Here is a 16,858-nt window from a genome sequence, read left to right as displayed (position 1 = left end):
TAGAAAGGCAGATATTTCCAATGGTGTCAGAAGAGATTTGTTAAACAAGGATCATGTTTTAATAGATTTTTTTTAATGGAAGTCTCGGTTCATGTATATGTCAATTTTTAGAAGGCTTTTCATAAGAAACTAGTTGAGAAAATGAAGGCACATGTATTACAGGAATTTGTTACAAAAATGGCAGCAACAACTTGCATATGTATAGCACCTTACACATGGGGTAAAGTCTTGAAGAACTTAACAGTAGCAGAAATGGGAAGAGAGGGGAGGACACCATAGGCACAGTCAAAGAGAATGGTCTTAAGGTGCAATATGAAGATGGGCAAGAAAGGTGGAGGGATTGAAGCATAGAGTTTCGTGACATAGTGGAAGGGACAAGGGATGTGTAGAAGGCTGGAGCCAGCTGAGTGAAGGGGGCAGGTAGAGGAGTTGGAGGTAAGCAGGTTGGAGAGATAGGGAGGTGTTAGAGTGTTAGCATTTATGGAGTAAGACATATGTAAGAGATAGAATAAAAGACAAAAGAGTAGGGATAACTAATATTTCTTGGATTTAGGAGATGTACTTGGTGGCATGCCCTAGAGAATTTCTGTGGTGGGGCTTTTTTTTTGTTTTCTATCTATATTGATTTGGGAATAGGGTTTGCTATTGCTGGTACCAAGTAAGGAGGTATGACAAACTGTGCAGAAGTATGCAGGAAACTGCAGAAGAACATAGCAGAATAAGCAGAGAGGAGGTAGATTCAGTTCAACGGTAGGAAATGGCAAGTATTCAAGAATATACTCCCTTCAAGTTTTGAATTGTGTCATTGGATCTTTATAACGTCCATCGGATCTCGGTTTAACATCTCATCCAAGGGCCGGTACTTCCATGGGCACTCCCTCCCCCCAGTACTGTACTGAAGTGTCAGGCGAGATTGTTGGCTTGAAGTCCTGACCTACTTGAACCCACTAACTTGTAACTTGGAGACAAGAGCGCTACCAACTGAGTCATTCTAGCACCGAGGTTACCAGTGGCCCCAGAAGAAAAGCAGGTCTATCTAATAAACATCACACTATTGTTAAAAGCAGAGTAACAATGGCAGAGTGTGAGGCACTAATGTAGTAATAAGCACATCGATAGGATATTCTGTGACATTTTTCTAAAACACTCTTTAAACATAAAGAAGTTCGCATTTTTGGCACAATTGCATCTTTGAAACACAACCCCGGGAGGAAGCAAACGGTTGCAAAGAAGCAAGTTATTGCCATCATTTTCAGAAGGCTGCGACTGAAACATTGCCGACCAATATTTGCATCATCCGGACGGTCAGATACAACAGCAGATATTTGATATTTGCCGCATTTATACGAAGCGAAGGGCTGAATTAATTAATTGGAAACAGCAAATATTTACGACGATGTGAGCTATCGTTAAATCACAAGGGGCCAAATCTGCAAAAAGTGTCTGGGGGGGTGGGGGGGTGGGGTGGAGGCTGCAGCTGAGTTTCCCCCCACCACAGGGTTTTGCAGCTCAACGTCCAATGCAACTCCCCGGGGGCGGGCGAGGTGGGCAGCAAATACAGCCGTGAAAACACCGGAGGAGGACCATCACCCTCTTTCGATCTCAATTTGCTTTGCAGCTCGTCTGATCCTCGATTGACCCACACACACAACAACACACACACACACAACAACACACACACACACACACACACACACACACAACACACACACACACACAACAACACACACACACACACAACAACACACACACACACACAACAACACACACACACACAACAACACACACACAACACACACAACAACACACACACACAACAACACACACACACACAACAACACACACACACAACAACACACACACAACAACAACACACACAACAACAACACACACACACACAACAACACACACACAACAACACACACACACAACAACAACACACACAACAACAACACACACACAACACACACACAACAACACACACACACAACAACACACACACACACACAACAACACACACACACAACAACACACACACACAACAACACACACACACACACACACAACAACACACACACACACACAACAACACACACAACACACACAACAACACACACACAACAACACACACACACAACAACACACACACACAACAACACACACAACAACACAACAACAACACACAACAACACACACACCGGAGAGAGAAGAGATTGGGTGAGAAAAGCAAAACCAAAAGGCTTTTCGCCTCGGTCAGCAGATGGTGCTCCTGTACAAATTGCAGCCCCAGTTATCCCCCCATCACCACCACCATCACCACCACCACCATCACCACACCCACACCAGGAAGCCTTGGGGACTGTTTGACCTGCAGAAGCGCCGCTGGATGGACCATGTCTGCGTGCGGTCTGATCTCCATCGCCCTCCTGGTCTGGACGCTGCGCCTCTCCAGCGGTTACGTGCTCGTTAACTCTGTGTCCTGGGCACCGGCCAACCGGGAGGAGACGGTCTCCAACGAGGAGGAGGTGGAGGCGCTGCCCAACCGCCTGTTCGAGAGCGGCAGCAGCATCTGGAAAGCCTCCTACCCCTCCGTGGGGTACCGGCGGGAGGAGGTCCCCGGCGTGGCCGAGCTGCCCAGTCCCAAGGAGGTCCTCAGCTTCCCCTCTCGCATGTTTTCTTACCGCAGAGAAGGAGGGAGAGGGAAGGAGTCGGAGCAGAGTGATCCCCCCCCTCCTCCTCCTCCTCCTCCTCCCGAGGAGAGAGCCCGCACAGCCCGTCACATCATCACCTCCTCCAGCAAAGGCTTCCTGGCCACCCTCTCCTCCCTTGACCAGGTACCAGCCAGTCAGCCCTGCCCTGACTGTGCAGCTTGTTACCCCTTCAACCATTTTATGAAACTTGGGAACACTCTTACTCTTATGTCTCCGCCTTGGCCCCTCCGCCTTCTCCATCTTCAGGTCGCGCCTCATAGACCTTCCTCTTTGACCGCGCCGACGGTCATCTCCCCCGCCCCGCCCCGCCCCGGGCGGCTCGGCATCGAGCTCGGCCACTGTCAAGCGCTCTGGGAGGACGCTGCCCTGCGCTTCGTGTTTTTTTCATTTGTGCAAAGATGTTTGGTACACTACTTGCGCTCACAAACAGTGGTGAACGTGGAAAGAGAAGGTGGAACTGGGCACCGGAAGATGTGGTTGAAGCAGAAAGCGTCAGTGCATTTAAAAAGAAACTCTGCGTGGGCATGAGGGAGAAAGGAATAAACAGATATAGGAATAATAATAATAATAATAATAATCCTTGCATTTGATATAGCGCTTTTCACGTCGGGAGGACGTCCCAAAGCGCTTCACAGAATATACTGTAAAGTGAATTGACTGTATATTTGTGGGCGAACGCGGCAGCCAATTGCGCACAGCAATGTCCTACAAACAGTCGTAGATTGAAAATGACCAATTTATTATTGTTTTTGGTTTTGGAGGGATTATTATTAGGCATGTGGAGTAAGGATAATTATTGATGCAATTTTATCTCCTTCTGAGATATATCGCAGATATATTGATATATATAAACCAATATGGGAGAGGAGATGGTGAGGGAGAGGGTTGGGGAAAGGCTCATGTGGAGTATAAATACCAACACAGACTAGTTGGGCCAAATAGCTTGTTTCGCTGATGTACAGTTTATGTAATTCTATATAATGTAAATGTTGTTTAGTATTTTGAGCACTTAAAGACATGACCAATTAATAAATTTAGGGTGTGGAATCTTACATTTGATTGCTGCCATTCTTAAATGGTCGTAATGGGATCAACGAGTGTAATTATTTGTGACAGGAACATGGAACTTGTTATTTTTCTAGAAGGGATTTGTCTGCAGTATTTACTTTGCTTCAATCTCACCCAGGTAACCTCACCCTATACACTATGTCTGGGCATATTTCCTGTATGGATCAACTGAATTGCATGTCATCGCTTGAAAAACATAAAAAGTAATGTTCCTTTTACCAGATTTGTAGACTAAGAATTAATTAGTATTGTACTACACTACCACTACAGCTTCTATGTGATCAACATAAACATACATGAAGCGTAGCTGGTACTTGCAGTTTGTCCCCTATAATCTGCTACAATGGATTGAGTTGCAGTGAACGATTCTATTAAATAGTTCAATGCTACTTCTCCAAAAAATTAACTGACCTCGTAAGTTTTTAGAACTATATTTTCATTGTGCATACAAAACCTTTTAACAGGGACAAAGAAAAGATTGTGGGCATTTCTTAACATTGCATAAATGTTATAATAATATAATATTTCTTGCATTTGATAGTGCCTGATCACATCTTCGAGGTATCTCAAAGCGCTTCACAGAATATACTGTAAAGTGAATTGAGTGACCAAATTATTTTCGTTTACATTTTTTTAAGGGATTATAACCCTCGGAAAAGCAATCTGCCAATCAACTAACAACCAGGTTCCTACTTACTGCTAGGTAAACAGGGGGGAGGAGTTTCCGGATCCAAACCTCACCTGACATCTACCTGATACATTTATTTTCCAACAAGAATAAATGGATAATGAATAGGAGTAAACTATCAAAATGTCTTTTAATGATTTGAACACGAGTGTGAGGATCTTGAAGTCGATCCGTTCGGTGATGGGGAGTCTGGCCAGAACTGGCGAGATGTGGCGTTTGGTCCGGGTCAGTATGCGGGCGGCAGAGTTTTGAATGAGCTGGAGTGATGGAGCTGGGGAGACCAGCGAGGAGTGTGTTGGAGTAATCCAAGCGGGAGATGACAAACGCATGAACCTTCTAACCAAAGAAGAACTTCCTAGTATCTGTCCTGAAATTACCCTTTACACTATGTTGTCTTGTTCTACTGTCTTGTTTCATTCTGAAGTATTGAGCTAGGTTTACTTTTACAATCATATTTAACATTTTATACCAATGTGTTGCTAGATCAAAGGGTTGCCATTTGGAAACATATTTTCAATCAGTGATGGCGTCCCAGACAACAGTACCGGCATTCCTTTCTTCTACGTCACTCCAAAGGACAACTCAGTGTTGGATCTGATGAAAAACCCAAATGCTTCTTTGACACTATCAGAGGCTGAAGGAGATTACTGCAGGTATGCTCACCTCAATATGTTCTCACCACACGTAAGGTCACTGACAGGAGTCAAGCTTAAATGAAATTGCCACAGATGCTGACAAGGGTAGAAAGTAAAAGTGTGCCACTGGTACAGGTCTAAAAGCAGAAAGTTATTCCACTTGACATCCCTGGAGTAGATTAAGCCAAAATAAAATATGCAAAAAGAAGGGTGGTTATAATTTTTTTAAATAAATTTGAATATCTGAAATAAGAACAGAAATGCTGGAAATTAATTTGAAAGAGAAAGGGAACAGTAGTTTAACATTTCATGCATCATGAATGGTCACACCTAATGCACAACCCATTTTTCTCATTTAGATGCCAAATGATCTGCAGTGGATTTTCAGTCATTCTCGAAGCTGCCATGCCTTTGTTTCAGAAGGTTGTGGGTTCAGGTCCACTTTAGGTCTTTTAGTCGAGGCTGACAGTACTGGGGGAGCATTGGTCCTTTGAATGAGGTGTTAAACCAAGGAACAGTTTGCTTCTTCAGGTGCACCAGATATTATTTAAAAAGTGAAGGAATTTTCCTTTGGTGTCCTGGCCAACTATCCGTCAATTAAATATGTCACATCATGACTGTGTGTGGGTTTGGGACCTTTCTGTTTGTAAATTGGCTTCTGCATTTGTCTACAAACACAGTTTTTGCAATTGACAATAAATCCCTGTGAAATGCTTTGAGATGTGTACGACTTTATAAACATCATTCAAATGCAAGGATTTTTGATTATGTTTTTATTTGAAAGAAAACAGTGGCAAATTTAGATGGGGGTGACTAAATAAAAACAAAAATAAAAACAATTTCCACGCATATAATCAAGGCAAAGTAGGTAAAACATTATAAAAGAGACTTTTTTTTTGATCATTGTGACACAAAATCATTACTTTGTTGCAGAAGGTGGATTTTTCAAGAGAAAATCCAGGAAAAGCAAAGGCTTAGTGATCCATAATCTTGACCATGACCTTGTGAAGCCAGAGTAACACGTCCTATTGAATTTACTTGTCTCAGTTAGACAGCTAGTTTCTCTCAAACAAATTTTGTTTCGTGTAACTTGACTTTTTTCTGTATTCTATCTATCTAGAGAGAATCTCATCGCCCCTGAGGATCTAAAGTGTGCCAGGTTGACTCTTACAGGAAAGATGGTGACAGTCTCCCCTGAAGAAGTTGAATTTGCAAAGCAAGCTATGTTCTCAAGGTCTGTTATTTTAGCAAACCACCATTATGTAGGGAGATTAGAAAAGAGCTCCTAATCTCTCTCTTGAAGTCCTGTGTTTATCTATGTTTAGGGAGTCTCTGTTAATTTTGTGCACACCAAAATAATGCAAGACTAACATTTGAACGTACTCTATAAATGGAGAACGGAACCAGTGCCTATATTTTGATACCCAAATTTGTTTTTAAATTCTTAATAGAAATAATTTATGGATAGGGCTGCCAATTATTGGAAAATTCTTAAGAGAATTGTGAAAAAACAGCTTCTAAATTAATACTGAATTTAAGAAATATTCAATTTGTATGACAATATATTGGCTGATTTTCTCTACTTCCTTATTTTTTTAAGTTGTATTCACTTGAGATAATAGCCACATCAATAATACTACATGTACGGTCTATTTGATTCTTTGCTAATATCTGGTCTGTTGCAGATTATTATTATTAATGTAAGGCAACAATAAACAATGAAACATGATGCTGGGCTGTATTGCCAAATGAAGAAGAAACGTTTCATAATATTAATAACCTATTTTAATGAAAAAATTAACAAGGTCAGGTGAGATAAAGAAGACCCTACGGCCCATTTGATCCTATCCTTCCGGAATACTCACCCTCCTGTCCTCCCATTACAGTAATTTCTTAAATGTACTGTTTCTTAAATTACTTCACATTCTTGGTCTCAACCAATCCTTCCTACTCTCAAACACTCTTCCTGGTAGCCTGTTCAAACTATAAATTATTCTCTGCGTAAAGAAATACTTCCATGTATATTTTCTGAAACTGGCTTTTTTGAAACCGTGTCCCTGAAACTCTGCAAGTGCTGCTTTGGATATACTTTCTCAAACCCCTTTAAAGTGTCAGACATCTGAGCCATCTCTTTTTAAGGCTGAAGAGCCCTAATTTGTCCAATCATTGCTCATAATTCTTTTCTCCAACAGTAAGGATCAATACTTTGATAAGTAACAAACTATTTGATTCCTTGTGCTATTTTGGTTCATTTTTGCTTGAAAAATAATGTATCAGATTGAGCAAAATGCTTAGTTCCTTTAGTTATTATTCCCCCATCCCCCTGCGGCTCGCTTCCTCCCTTGCCTCCTTCAAGGCCGGTCTCAAGACCCTCCTCTTCAATCGTGCCTTCGGTCGCCCTCCCACCTCTCTGCCTTCCCTCACCCCTACCCCACCCCTCCCCCGTGCGCGGGTCCTGACCCCTGACTGTCCAGCGCTTTGGGACATCCTCCCGATGTGAAAGGCACTCTATAAATCTAATTTTGTTGTTGTTGTGATTAGCACCTAGGTGTTCAACGAACAGGCTACATATTCAGTGCTGACTACAGTAAACCGATAACTCGACCCTGGCTTAACTTGTCGTTACCACTTTAGTCATTAAGTTGTCAACACTCCGGCCATATTTATTTATGTATTTATACATATGCCTAACTCGCCACTCTGGATACCTTGTCACTGAGCCTCTTTCCTTTGGAGTGACGAGTTATCAGGAGTTTGCTGTATTTGTTTTATAAGTTATCGAAAATGATTGAGACTAAACAAAACTATCATTTCTTTGGCCAAAAATAACACAGATTCGTCACACAGAAGTTGCAAAGCATTAATTGTAAAATGAACACATTAAAATTGAAGGATTATAACATTACATAGTCTGAAGTTGTCAGAGCACTGAATTGAGAGATTCATTTTATTGATTAGTCAAGGTCTGTTCATTCATGGTAGCCTGTTCAATTGTGATGTCTCAGTTTTTCGTTCAGCATCTGATTTTCTGTACTTGAATGAGTGAAGGGGGTAGTTGGGAGGGGATGTGTGTGTGTCTTTCAATAGACTGCATGTGCTGTTGTATAATCCCTCAAGAAAAAAAAGCAATAAAAATTGGTCACTTCAATCCACGACTGTTTGTGGGACAGTGCTGTGTGCAATTGGCTGCCCCACTGTCTCTGTCATTTTCATTTGTTATTTTTTACTGTTATTTTGACTTTGTTACATTGCTTGTTCGTATTGCAGTATAATGAGCCTCACGCATGTTAGCTCCTGCACCCAGTCAGCCCAGTGATGCCAGTTATTTGAACACTCCCTTTGTTGCAATGAGTAGTGATGACATAAAGTCTCCCTCTGTTGCGATGAGTAGTGATAACATAAAGGTTGCTGACCCAACTGCCTCTCATTCCAGCAAACATTAAAATGAAGCACAGGCAGGTATCAAAGGCCGTTCCAAACACTCAAAGCATTCAACAATGAATCAAAAAGTTAGTTAATGATTTCAATGTGTATTTATATTGTTTGTTTTGTAAAACAAATATTTTGATCGCTGCAACTACAGTTGAACAGTTCAGAAATGTGGGTAGTTGGTGGACCATTTTGGAAAGAAACATTGTTTAAAAGGGCACTTTCAAATTGGTAATGACATTCTGCATAGTAAAATGTATTAAAAGCTATTCCACTTTTTTTCATTGCCTCTATGTGTTTTGTAGGCAGAATAATTGGAAGTGTTTCAATATTTTATAATACACAGAAAATTTACTTAATAATCTTAACAATTGCTTTAGGTCAACAGCCAGAATTGCCACTGAATATTAATGTGTGATAACTGCAACAGGCCCAAGTTAGTAGTGAGAAGAGAGAATTCTGAGTAATGTATTATATTTGCTGAGTTATAACTGTTTGTGCCAACAGGCATCCAGTGATGAAAATGTGGCCTCCAGACCACGATTGNTTTTTTATGAAAATGGATATTCAGCAGATTTGGCTCCAGAATTGGTTTGGAGGAGTGTCTGTCATTCCGCTAGAAGAATACTTCAAGAAAAGCCCAAGAAAAGTTGAATGAATAGGTTGCCACAGGAATGTTTTTTTCTGTTAAACAGAATTTTTTTCTTTTGTCCACTGCTTGTGTTTTCAGGGTGAAAAAGTTTTGTTATTCATATTTGATGCATGTTAGTTGACTCCAAGGGAAAGGCACTGCACCATATAATGTAATATGGACAATTTATCTTCCCCTGGCCTAGTTCTGTTTTAAATTCATGTCATTGATGATCAAATCGGTGTGGATACTCCACATGAAATGCTGTGAGAAGCTTCCTGCAGAGCTGCCAAACCTCAATCGAAGTTTTCCAACGCAAGATTGCAGTTGGAAACTACAAGTTATTTTGATTGTGTTCTTCTGCTCATTTTATTCAGATTTCTTTTAATCACCACATTTCAAATGCTATTAATACGCTGCCTTATTCCTACCCCAAGATGGTGTGCAGCTTTACTGTTTTCAGTAATTCGTGTTGTAACCTGATTCTTTCTGAATTTGTGCATTTCAACTGTTTGTTTTACACTAGTTTTTGTGATCACGGGGATACAAAAGAGCCCCTGACAGGTCGTTTGTTATTAACAGCAATGTATGAATGTTTGCTTGTGATCAAAACTAATCCTGTTTTATTGATCAAATAGGGACAATCCGCTGCTGAGCCATGATACAAGCAGTCGATACTACGTCTTAATTCAGATCTTAATAATACACAACCATTGTTGGCCAGGCTCAGCTGTCACATGGATGATCTGTGTTATTACATGGTTGTATTAAAATTTGAAATAACTGAGCATGTTTCACTGTCTGCTGAATGATTTTAAAATGTGAAATTTAAATTCACTGTGAGCTAATTTGCGTGCAAAATAAGTTAGCAATAAAGTTGCATGAATCTAGATAATGGAAGGGTAAGAAGATGCACAAATTAATTTTACTTAGCGATTGCTCACGTCCTTTTGACTGTCAGTTGAACCATGTAATTAACATTTTAAAATGAATGATGTGAGTAAGCACGGTGCATTAGGATGCTAAATTATTTAAGAATTATTTCTATTGTTGGTTACATTTCCACTGATGGTTAAAAGCCTGGTTTCTGATTGTGGTTACGTAGTTCGAGAATTCCCGCTGATCTGTTTTACTTTACACTAGTTTTTGCTGGTATCCTGAGTGTAACAGGAAAAACTGCTGCCCACAGTCATATTGATATTGAGGTCTATCAAATACTAATTCCTAATCTTGGGAGTGCTGTAGCATATTCGTTAGAGCCCATGCTTCACAAGCGAGAGGAGCTGGCTTTGATTCCTGGGCAGGGTGAAACCTTAGGCATGTTTCCTTACTCCATACGCTTCTGTTTACCTGTTTACCTACCTCACTCAATCCACAACTGTTTGTGGGACATTGTTAAGCGCAATTGGCTGCCCCATTTTGTTCTCAAAATATACAATCAATTCATTTTACAATATGCAGTATTCTGTGAACTGCTTTGAGATGTTAAACATTATGAGCCACTATCAAATACAAGAATTATTATTATAATACAGTATTAACGATCTTTTTGTTAAATGTTTATAGAGATCAGGGGTGTTAGCAATTAGTATGTGATAGGACCCTCATCAATCATCTGCAATGTTCTGAGTGCTTCAACATTGGCCTTGAAATGTACTTTCTCACAGAAAAATCTGCATATTGAGGAAGTTACTTGTAAAACACCAGCTATTTTATAATGTTGCTTCCAGGATTGATATTAATGTGAAGTTTCATGCTAAGTTAATTTGCCAATAGGCACTGGGCTAATACACAGAGGGTAAAAATGATGCATAAGTGGGGATGTTTTTAATTTCTCTGCTTGGGAGCTAATTCAAAGCAAATTTAACCCAAACTTTAGTTAATTTAGAAGAATTCTATCTGAGGATGAGAATCATTGACAATGTTTTTGAACCTAATCTATTTCTTGCAAATATCCTGGAAGCTAAAGTCATAGAGCATCTTGTCACAGAATTGCCTGAAAGGGCCTCATGAGGAAATAATATTCAAATATTAAGGTGTTATCTCTACATGCAATGTGTCGCTAAGGTTTAATCATCTGAGTTTAAGCTGAATCATGCTCAAATATGGCTTGCAAAAATGCCACATCACATTACAAGGGACCCAGTGTACATTACTAATAATTGAAGTGTTTTTGAACCTAAAATAAGATACAAAAGAGATTATTCTTATCAAATGCCAATACATAGCTGAGCAAAAATGATTTGGCCGTCAGTCACAACTTGCTGGTATTGTTTAAAATTCAGAGTTAACCGACCAGGCTGGAGCCAAAATATGTTAACTTCTAATAACAAACTTCAATTTTCCATTTCTCAACATGAAGATAACAGAAATGTCTACATGGAGTATAGGAATAACTATCCGTAATCATTTCACTTATTTATTGTCACTTAACCATGTTTCCAGGACCACAAATGATGATTGTTTGCATTCTCCAATCTTCAAACCAAGGTTTTTTGTTTGAATTTTTGTATTCATTAAAATGAGTCAGTATTTGTACATGAAGTACACATACTTAAGATCCAATGCCATCATCAAGTATGCTGAGGTCAGCTTCAAAATAGCTAAAACCTATTTGAAAGCTCCCTCTGCCTTCAAACATCTTCCTTGATGCAATCCCAGCATACACTATTGAACCTATTGCACAATAGCACAGCCTTTGGAGTGATTCTGCCAATTTATGCCAGTTTAGGCAGCTATGGACTTGTATTCTTAAGGCATTCATCAGAGCTTCACCCAGAAGGGGAAAAACATATTCATCTCATATAGTCTAGAAATTTATTCAAATCCAGGTCCTGGAGATAAAAAAATGCTTTCTATGCCATGAAGCCACCTAGTCACCTAAACTATTTCATACTAACCAAAAAATATTTATAAATAGTAAGTCAACACTAAATTAACAGAACAGTATAATGATTGGAATATTTTTTATAAAGGAAAGCCTCAGGGCACGAACAACCCTTTTAAGGTTTGCTTAGAATAATAATTATCCTTGCATTTGATAGAGTGCCTTATCATGTCTTTGAGATGTCTCAAAGCACTTTTATTGTAAAGTGAATTGACTGCTTATTTTGTGGGCTAACCATGGCAGCCAATTGGGCACAACAGTGTCCCACAAATAGTCATGGACTGAGTGACCAAATTCTTAAAAAAAATTTTTTAAGGGATTATTGTCCCCGGAAAAGCCAATCGATTAACAACCGGGTTCCTACTTACTGATAGGTAACACAGGTGTATAGAGCAAGGAAACTTCCCTAACGTTTCGGCATGCCCGGAAATCGAACCCAGGTCCTTGCGCTTGCAAGGCGTGTGCTCTAACCAATACTTTACTGCACTCAATGTATTGCTTATTTGATAAATACAAAGTGGCAAGTACTGAAGGCCTTCAGCGAGCTCCATATTTTGACATTTGAGAAATCGTTGGTAAAGCAATACAATGTAATTTGACCTTCAAACAGATAAACCAACACAAGTGAATATCCTTATTAGCATTTGGTCAAACATTGTTTTCTCAGTAGCTGTTGTATACATCAAACAGATTTTATTGAGTTTTAGCGAGTATCATAACTCAGCAAATAATATGTAGTCATTTGGAGAAGGAAAATTAAAAGCAGCTGGCCTGGATTTACAAAAGGTAAGTCATGCTTGACCTACCTTATTGAAATCGTTGAAGTAGGTAAGGGAAATTCAGTGGATGTATTGTATCTGGATTTCCAGAAAGCTTTTGATAAAATGCCACATGAGAGGTTCATGATTAAACAGGGACAGGTGGAATTGTGGAAGAGGAAGCAGAATGGATTAAAGAATGGTTAGGAGACCAAAAGCAAAGGGCAGGAGTTAACGGTATCTTCTCGGGCTGGAAAGGAGTAGCAAATGGTGTTCTGCAGGAATCAGTGTTAGGTCCGCCACTGTTCAGCATAGACATAAATGATTTGGATTCAGGTATAGATAGTGTGGTATCAAAATTTACAGATAACACAGGAGTGTGTGGGTGTGTAATAACAGTGAAGATGATTGTAGAAGAATGCAGGAAGACAAGCAGCCTGGACAGATAGATGGCAAATGAAGTTTAATGTAGGAAAATACAAAGTAACTCACTTTGGCAGCAAAAATAAAGAAGCTGTCTATAGTCTACATATAGAGCCATACCAGGTGGTTGAGACATCTGAAAGCACTTGACAGAATATACTTTAAAGTGGATTGACTGTATATTTTGTGGGCAAAATAGGCCTTAAAAGAAAGGCCAATGGGATCTTGGGCTTTATATCGAGAGGGCTAGAATATAAAAGTGAGCATGTGATGTTGAATCCAGACAAAATCTTGGTTAGATCACATTTGGAGTATGGGATCCAATTCTGGTCTCCATACTATAGAAAGTTGATGGAAAGAGTACAGAGTAGGATTGCAATTACGAGGATAATACTAGTGCTGGCAGGTTACTGCGATCAAGATAGACTGGATAGGTTGGGCCTTTTTTCACTGGAGGAGAGACTTTTAAGGGAGACCTAATAGGTGTTTAAAATTATAAAAGGGTTCAACAAGATTAACATAAATACGCTGTTTCCTCTAGTTGGGGTGTCCGTAATCAGGGGACACAAATATAAGATAGTGACTGGGGATCAATAATAAGTACAGAATTTATGAGGAACTATAACAACATACAACTTGCATCTATATAGCACATGTCATGTTGGGAGGATGTTAGATTGTGTAACTCGCTGCCTAAAGCGATGATTGAATCAGATAGTATAGATGCATTCATGAGAAAATTTAGTCCTTCACATGAGTGAGAAATAAATGGAGCAGTAAGGAAGTAAAGGAATGGGTGGAAACTCTGTGGTGTATAAACACTGGCACAGACAGATTGGGCCGAGTGGACTGTTTCTGTGTTGTACATTCTTTGTAAATCTTGCATTTAATAATAGTTCCTATAATGTTGAAATATCTCACAGTACTTGAGAGTACTTGAGAGTCAAGTAAGTGTTATCAAGTATAATCACTATGTTTGTAGCCATTTTGTGCACAGCAAAACTCCATAAACAGGCATGAAATGGATGAGCAATTTATGTAGAGGATTGTTGCCAAGGGTGGCTGTTGAAGCATTTGGGGCATTTAAAATGGAATTTGACAGGTACATGCAGATGAAAGTAGCATTTACAAACTAGAAACACTGATTGTCCAGCGCCTTGGGACGTCCTCCCGACGTGAAAGACACTATACAAATGTAATTTTGTTGTTGTAGAAGTCACTACTTGGCAAGAAAAGTACGAGCCCAAAGGCCAGCAATAATAATTTTCTAGACCTCCTGTTAATACTGTACTTCTCAGGACTTCTAGATCAAGATATTTTTAAGCAAATTTGATAGTGAATTCCAAAATACCAGTCAACAGATAAAAGTACAGTAACTCCCAAATGTCAAATGTCAAATTTTCAACCCCAATGTCATCAGTTGCCAAAATATAACTATATATGCTGATCCTGTAAGACAGCATGATACAATTTGCCTATAACCAATCATTCTTGCATTCTTCATTTCCAAATAATCAAACACAGCTTCCAAAATCTCATCATCTTCAAGAAATAAATGTTTGGCAAAACTCTTGGTTTGTTTGCAAATAATATGTATCACTTGTGTGTGACTTATTTGCAACAAAAAGCGAAGTACTGTACAACTTTTCTGACTCTTCGTTTTGGTACATAAGGTCACACAAAGCTGGGACATTCTGTGATTCACGAGAGATACAACCAAGGAGCAAAGATAGATAATACTATCTTTGAAAGATAAATAATACTATAGTTTATTTTACAAATCTTAAGGCAATTAGTTAATTTGTACGTATCAAGGAACTGGGAGGGAAAGACAGTGAAAGAGAGAATTAAAACATAGCTAGGTTGTAAAGAGAGAGAAATAGAGGAAATGAGCCACAAACAGCACATATGGAGAGAAACTAAGCCAGTAATAAGACAGAAAGCGAGAAAAAAAACAGCCAAAACTGAGAGAGAAACTCAGACTGAACCAGAATCACAAGGTTTACCACAGTCTATGGCTAACCCATAGACTGAAAGTCTTACATACATACACACACACACTCACTCACAGACTGAGTCTCACACACACAATCTCACTCACAGACTGAGAATCTCATGCTCACTGACTGAGTTTCTTACACGCTCACTCACTAACTGAGAATCCCTCATATTCACTGACTGACGGTCTCACACACTCACTGAGAGTCAGTTTCTCACTCACTCACTCACTCACTCACTGAGAGTCAGTCAGTCTGTAACTTAATCACTTACTCAGTCTCTCACACACTGACTGAGTCAGTCACCCACTCACTGAGAGTCGGTTACTCACTCACTCACTGAGAGTCGGTCTCACACACTCACTGAGAGTCAGTCAGTTACTCACTCACTCAGGGAGTCAGTCTCTCACACATTCACTGAGAGTCAGTCACTCACACACTCACTGAGTCAGTCACTCACACACTCACTGAGAGTCAGTCAATCAGTCACTCACTCACTGAGGGTCAGTCACTCACACACTCACTGAGAGGGAGTCACACACATACTCAGAGTCAGTCACACACACTCACTGAGAGTCAGTCAATCAATCACTCACTCACTGAGGGTCACTCACTCACACTCACTGAGGGTCAGTCACTCACACACTCACTGAGTGTCAGTCTCTCACACACTCACTGAGTGTCAGTCTCTCACACACTCACTGAGTCAGTCAGTCACTCACTGAGAGTCGACAGTCAGTCACTCACTCACTGAGATTCAGCCAGTCACTCACTGAGAGTCACTCACTCACTCACTGAGAGTCAGACAGTCAGTCACTCAGTCACTCACTCATTGAGATTCAGTCAGTCACTCACTGAGAGTCAGTCAGTCAGTCAGTCACTCACTGAGATTCAATCAGTCACTCACTGAGAGTCAGTCAAGTCAGTCACTCACTGAGAGTCAGTCGGTCAGTCAGTCACTCACTGAGAGTCAGTCACTCACTCACTGAGAGTCAGTCACTCACTCACTGAGAGTCAGTCGCTCACTCACTGAATCACTCACTCACTGACTGACTTGACTGGCTGAGTCTCTCTCACTGGCTGAGTCTCTCACACACTGACTGACTGAGCTGCTCTCTCTCACTGACTGACTGAGTCTCTTACTCACTGACTGACTGAGCTGCTCTCTCTCTCTCTCTCTCTCTCACTCACTGACTGACTGAGTCTCTCTCTCACTGACTGACTGAGTCTCTTACTCACTGACTGACTGAGCTGCTCTCTCTCTCTCTCTCACACACTGACTGACTGAGTCTCTCTCTCACTGACTGACTGAGTCTCTCTCTCACTGACTGACTGAGTCTCTCTCTCACTGACTGAGTCTCTCTCACTCACTGAGTCTCTCACTCACTTACTGACTGAGTCTGTCTCTCTCACTGACTGACTGAGTCTCTCTCTCACTGACTGAGTCTCTCTCTCACTGACTGAGTCTGTCTCTCTCACTCACTGACTGAGTCTCTCTCTCACTGACTGAGTCTGTCTCTCTCACTCACTGACTGAGTCTCTCACTCACTTACTGACTGAGTCTCTCTCTCACTGACTGAGTCTCTCTCTCTCTCACTGACTGACTGAGTCTCTCACTCACTCACTGACTA

The 16,858-nt window shown here is 40.4% G+C and overlaps 1 protein-coding gene across 1 annotated transcript; it reads left to right on the top strand.

Moving 5' to 3' along the window:
- The first annotated feature begins 2,188 nt into the window (after positions 1 to 2,188).
- On the top strand, positions 2,189 to 10,057 carry creg2 (cellular repressor of E1A-stimulated genes 2). The gene is made up of 4 exons (XM_007885282.2): positions 2,189 to 2,834; positions 4,951 to 5,120; positions 6,223 to 6,336; positions 9,039 to 10,057. Exons 1-4 carry the CDS (start codon positions 2,394 to 2,396, stop codon positions 9,187 to 9,189), a joined length of 876 nt encoding a protein of 291 aa, XP_007883473.2. The 5' UTR covers positions 2,189 to 2,393; the 3' UTR covers positions 9,190 to 10,057.
- The last annotated feature ends 6,801 nt before the right edge of the window (positions 10,058 to 16,858 follow it).

The sequence above is a fragment of the Callorhinchus milii genome, unplaced genomic scaffold (assembly GCF_018977255.1).
Source record: "Callorhinchus milii isolate IMCB2004 unplaced genomic scaffold, IMCB_Cmil_1.0 Scaffold4, whole genome shotgun sequence".
In the NCBI taxonomy this organism is placed as follows: domain Eukaryota; kingdom Metazoa; phylum Chordata; class Chondrichthyes; order Chimaeriformes; family Callorhinchidae; genus Callorhinchus; species Callorhinchus milii.
This window is presented reverse-complemented; position numbering and strand designations above follow the sequence as displayed.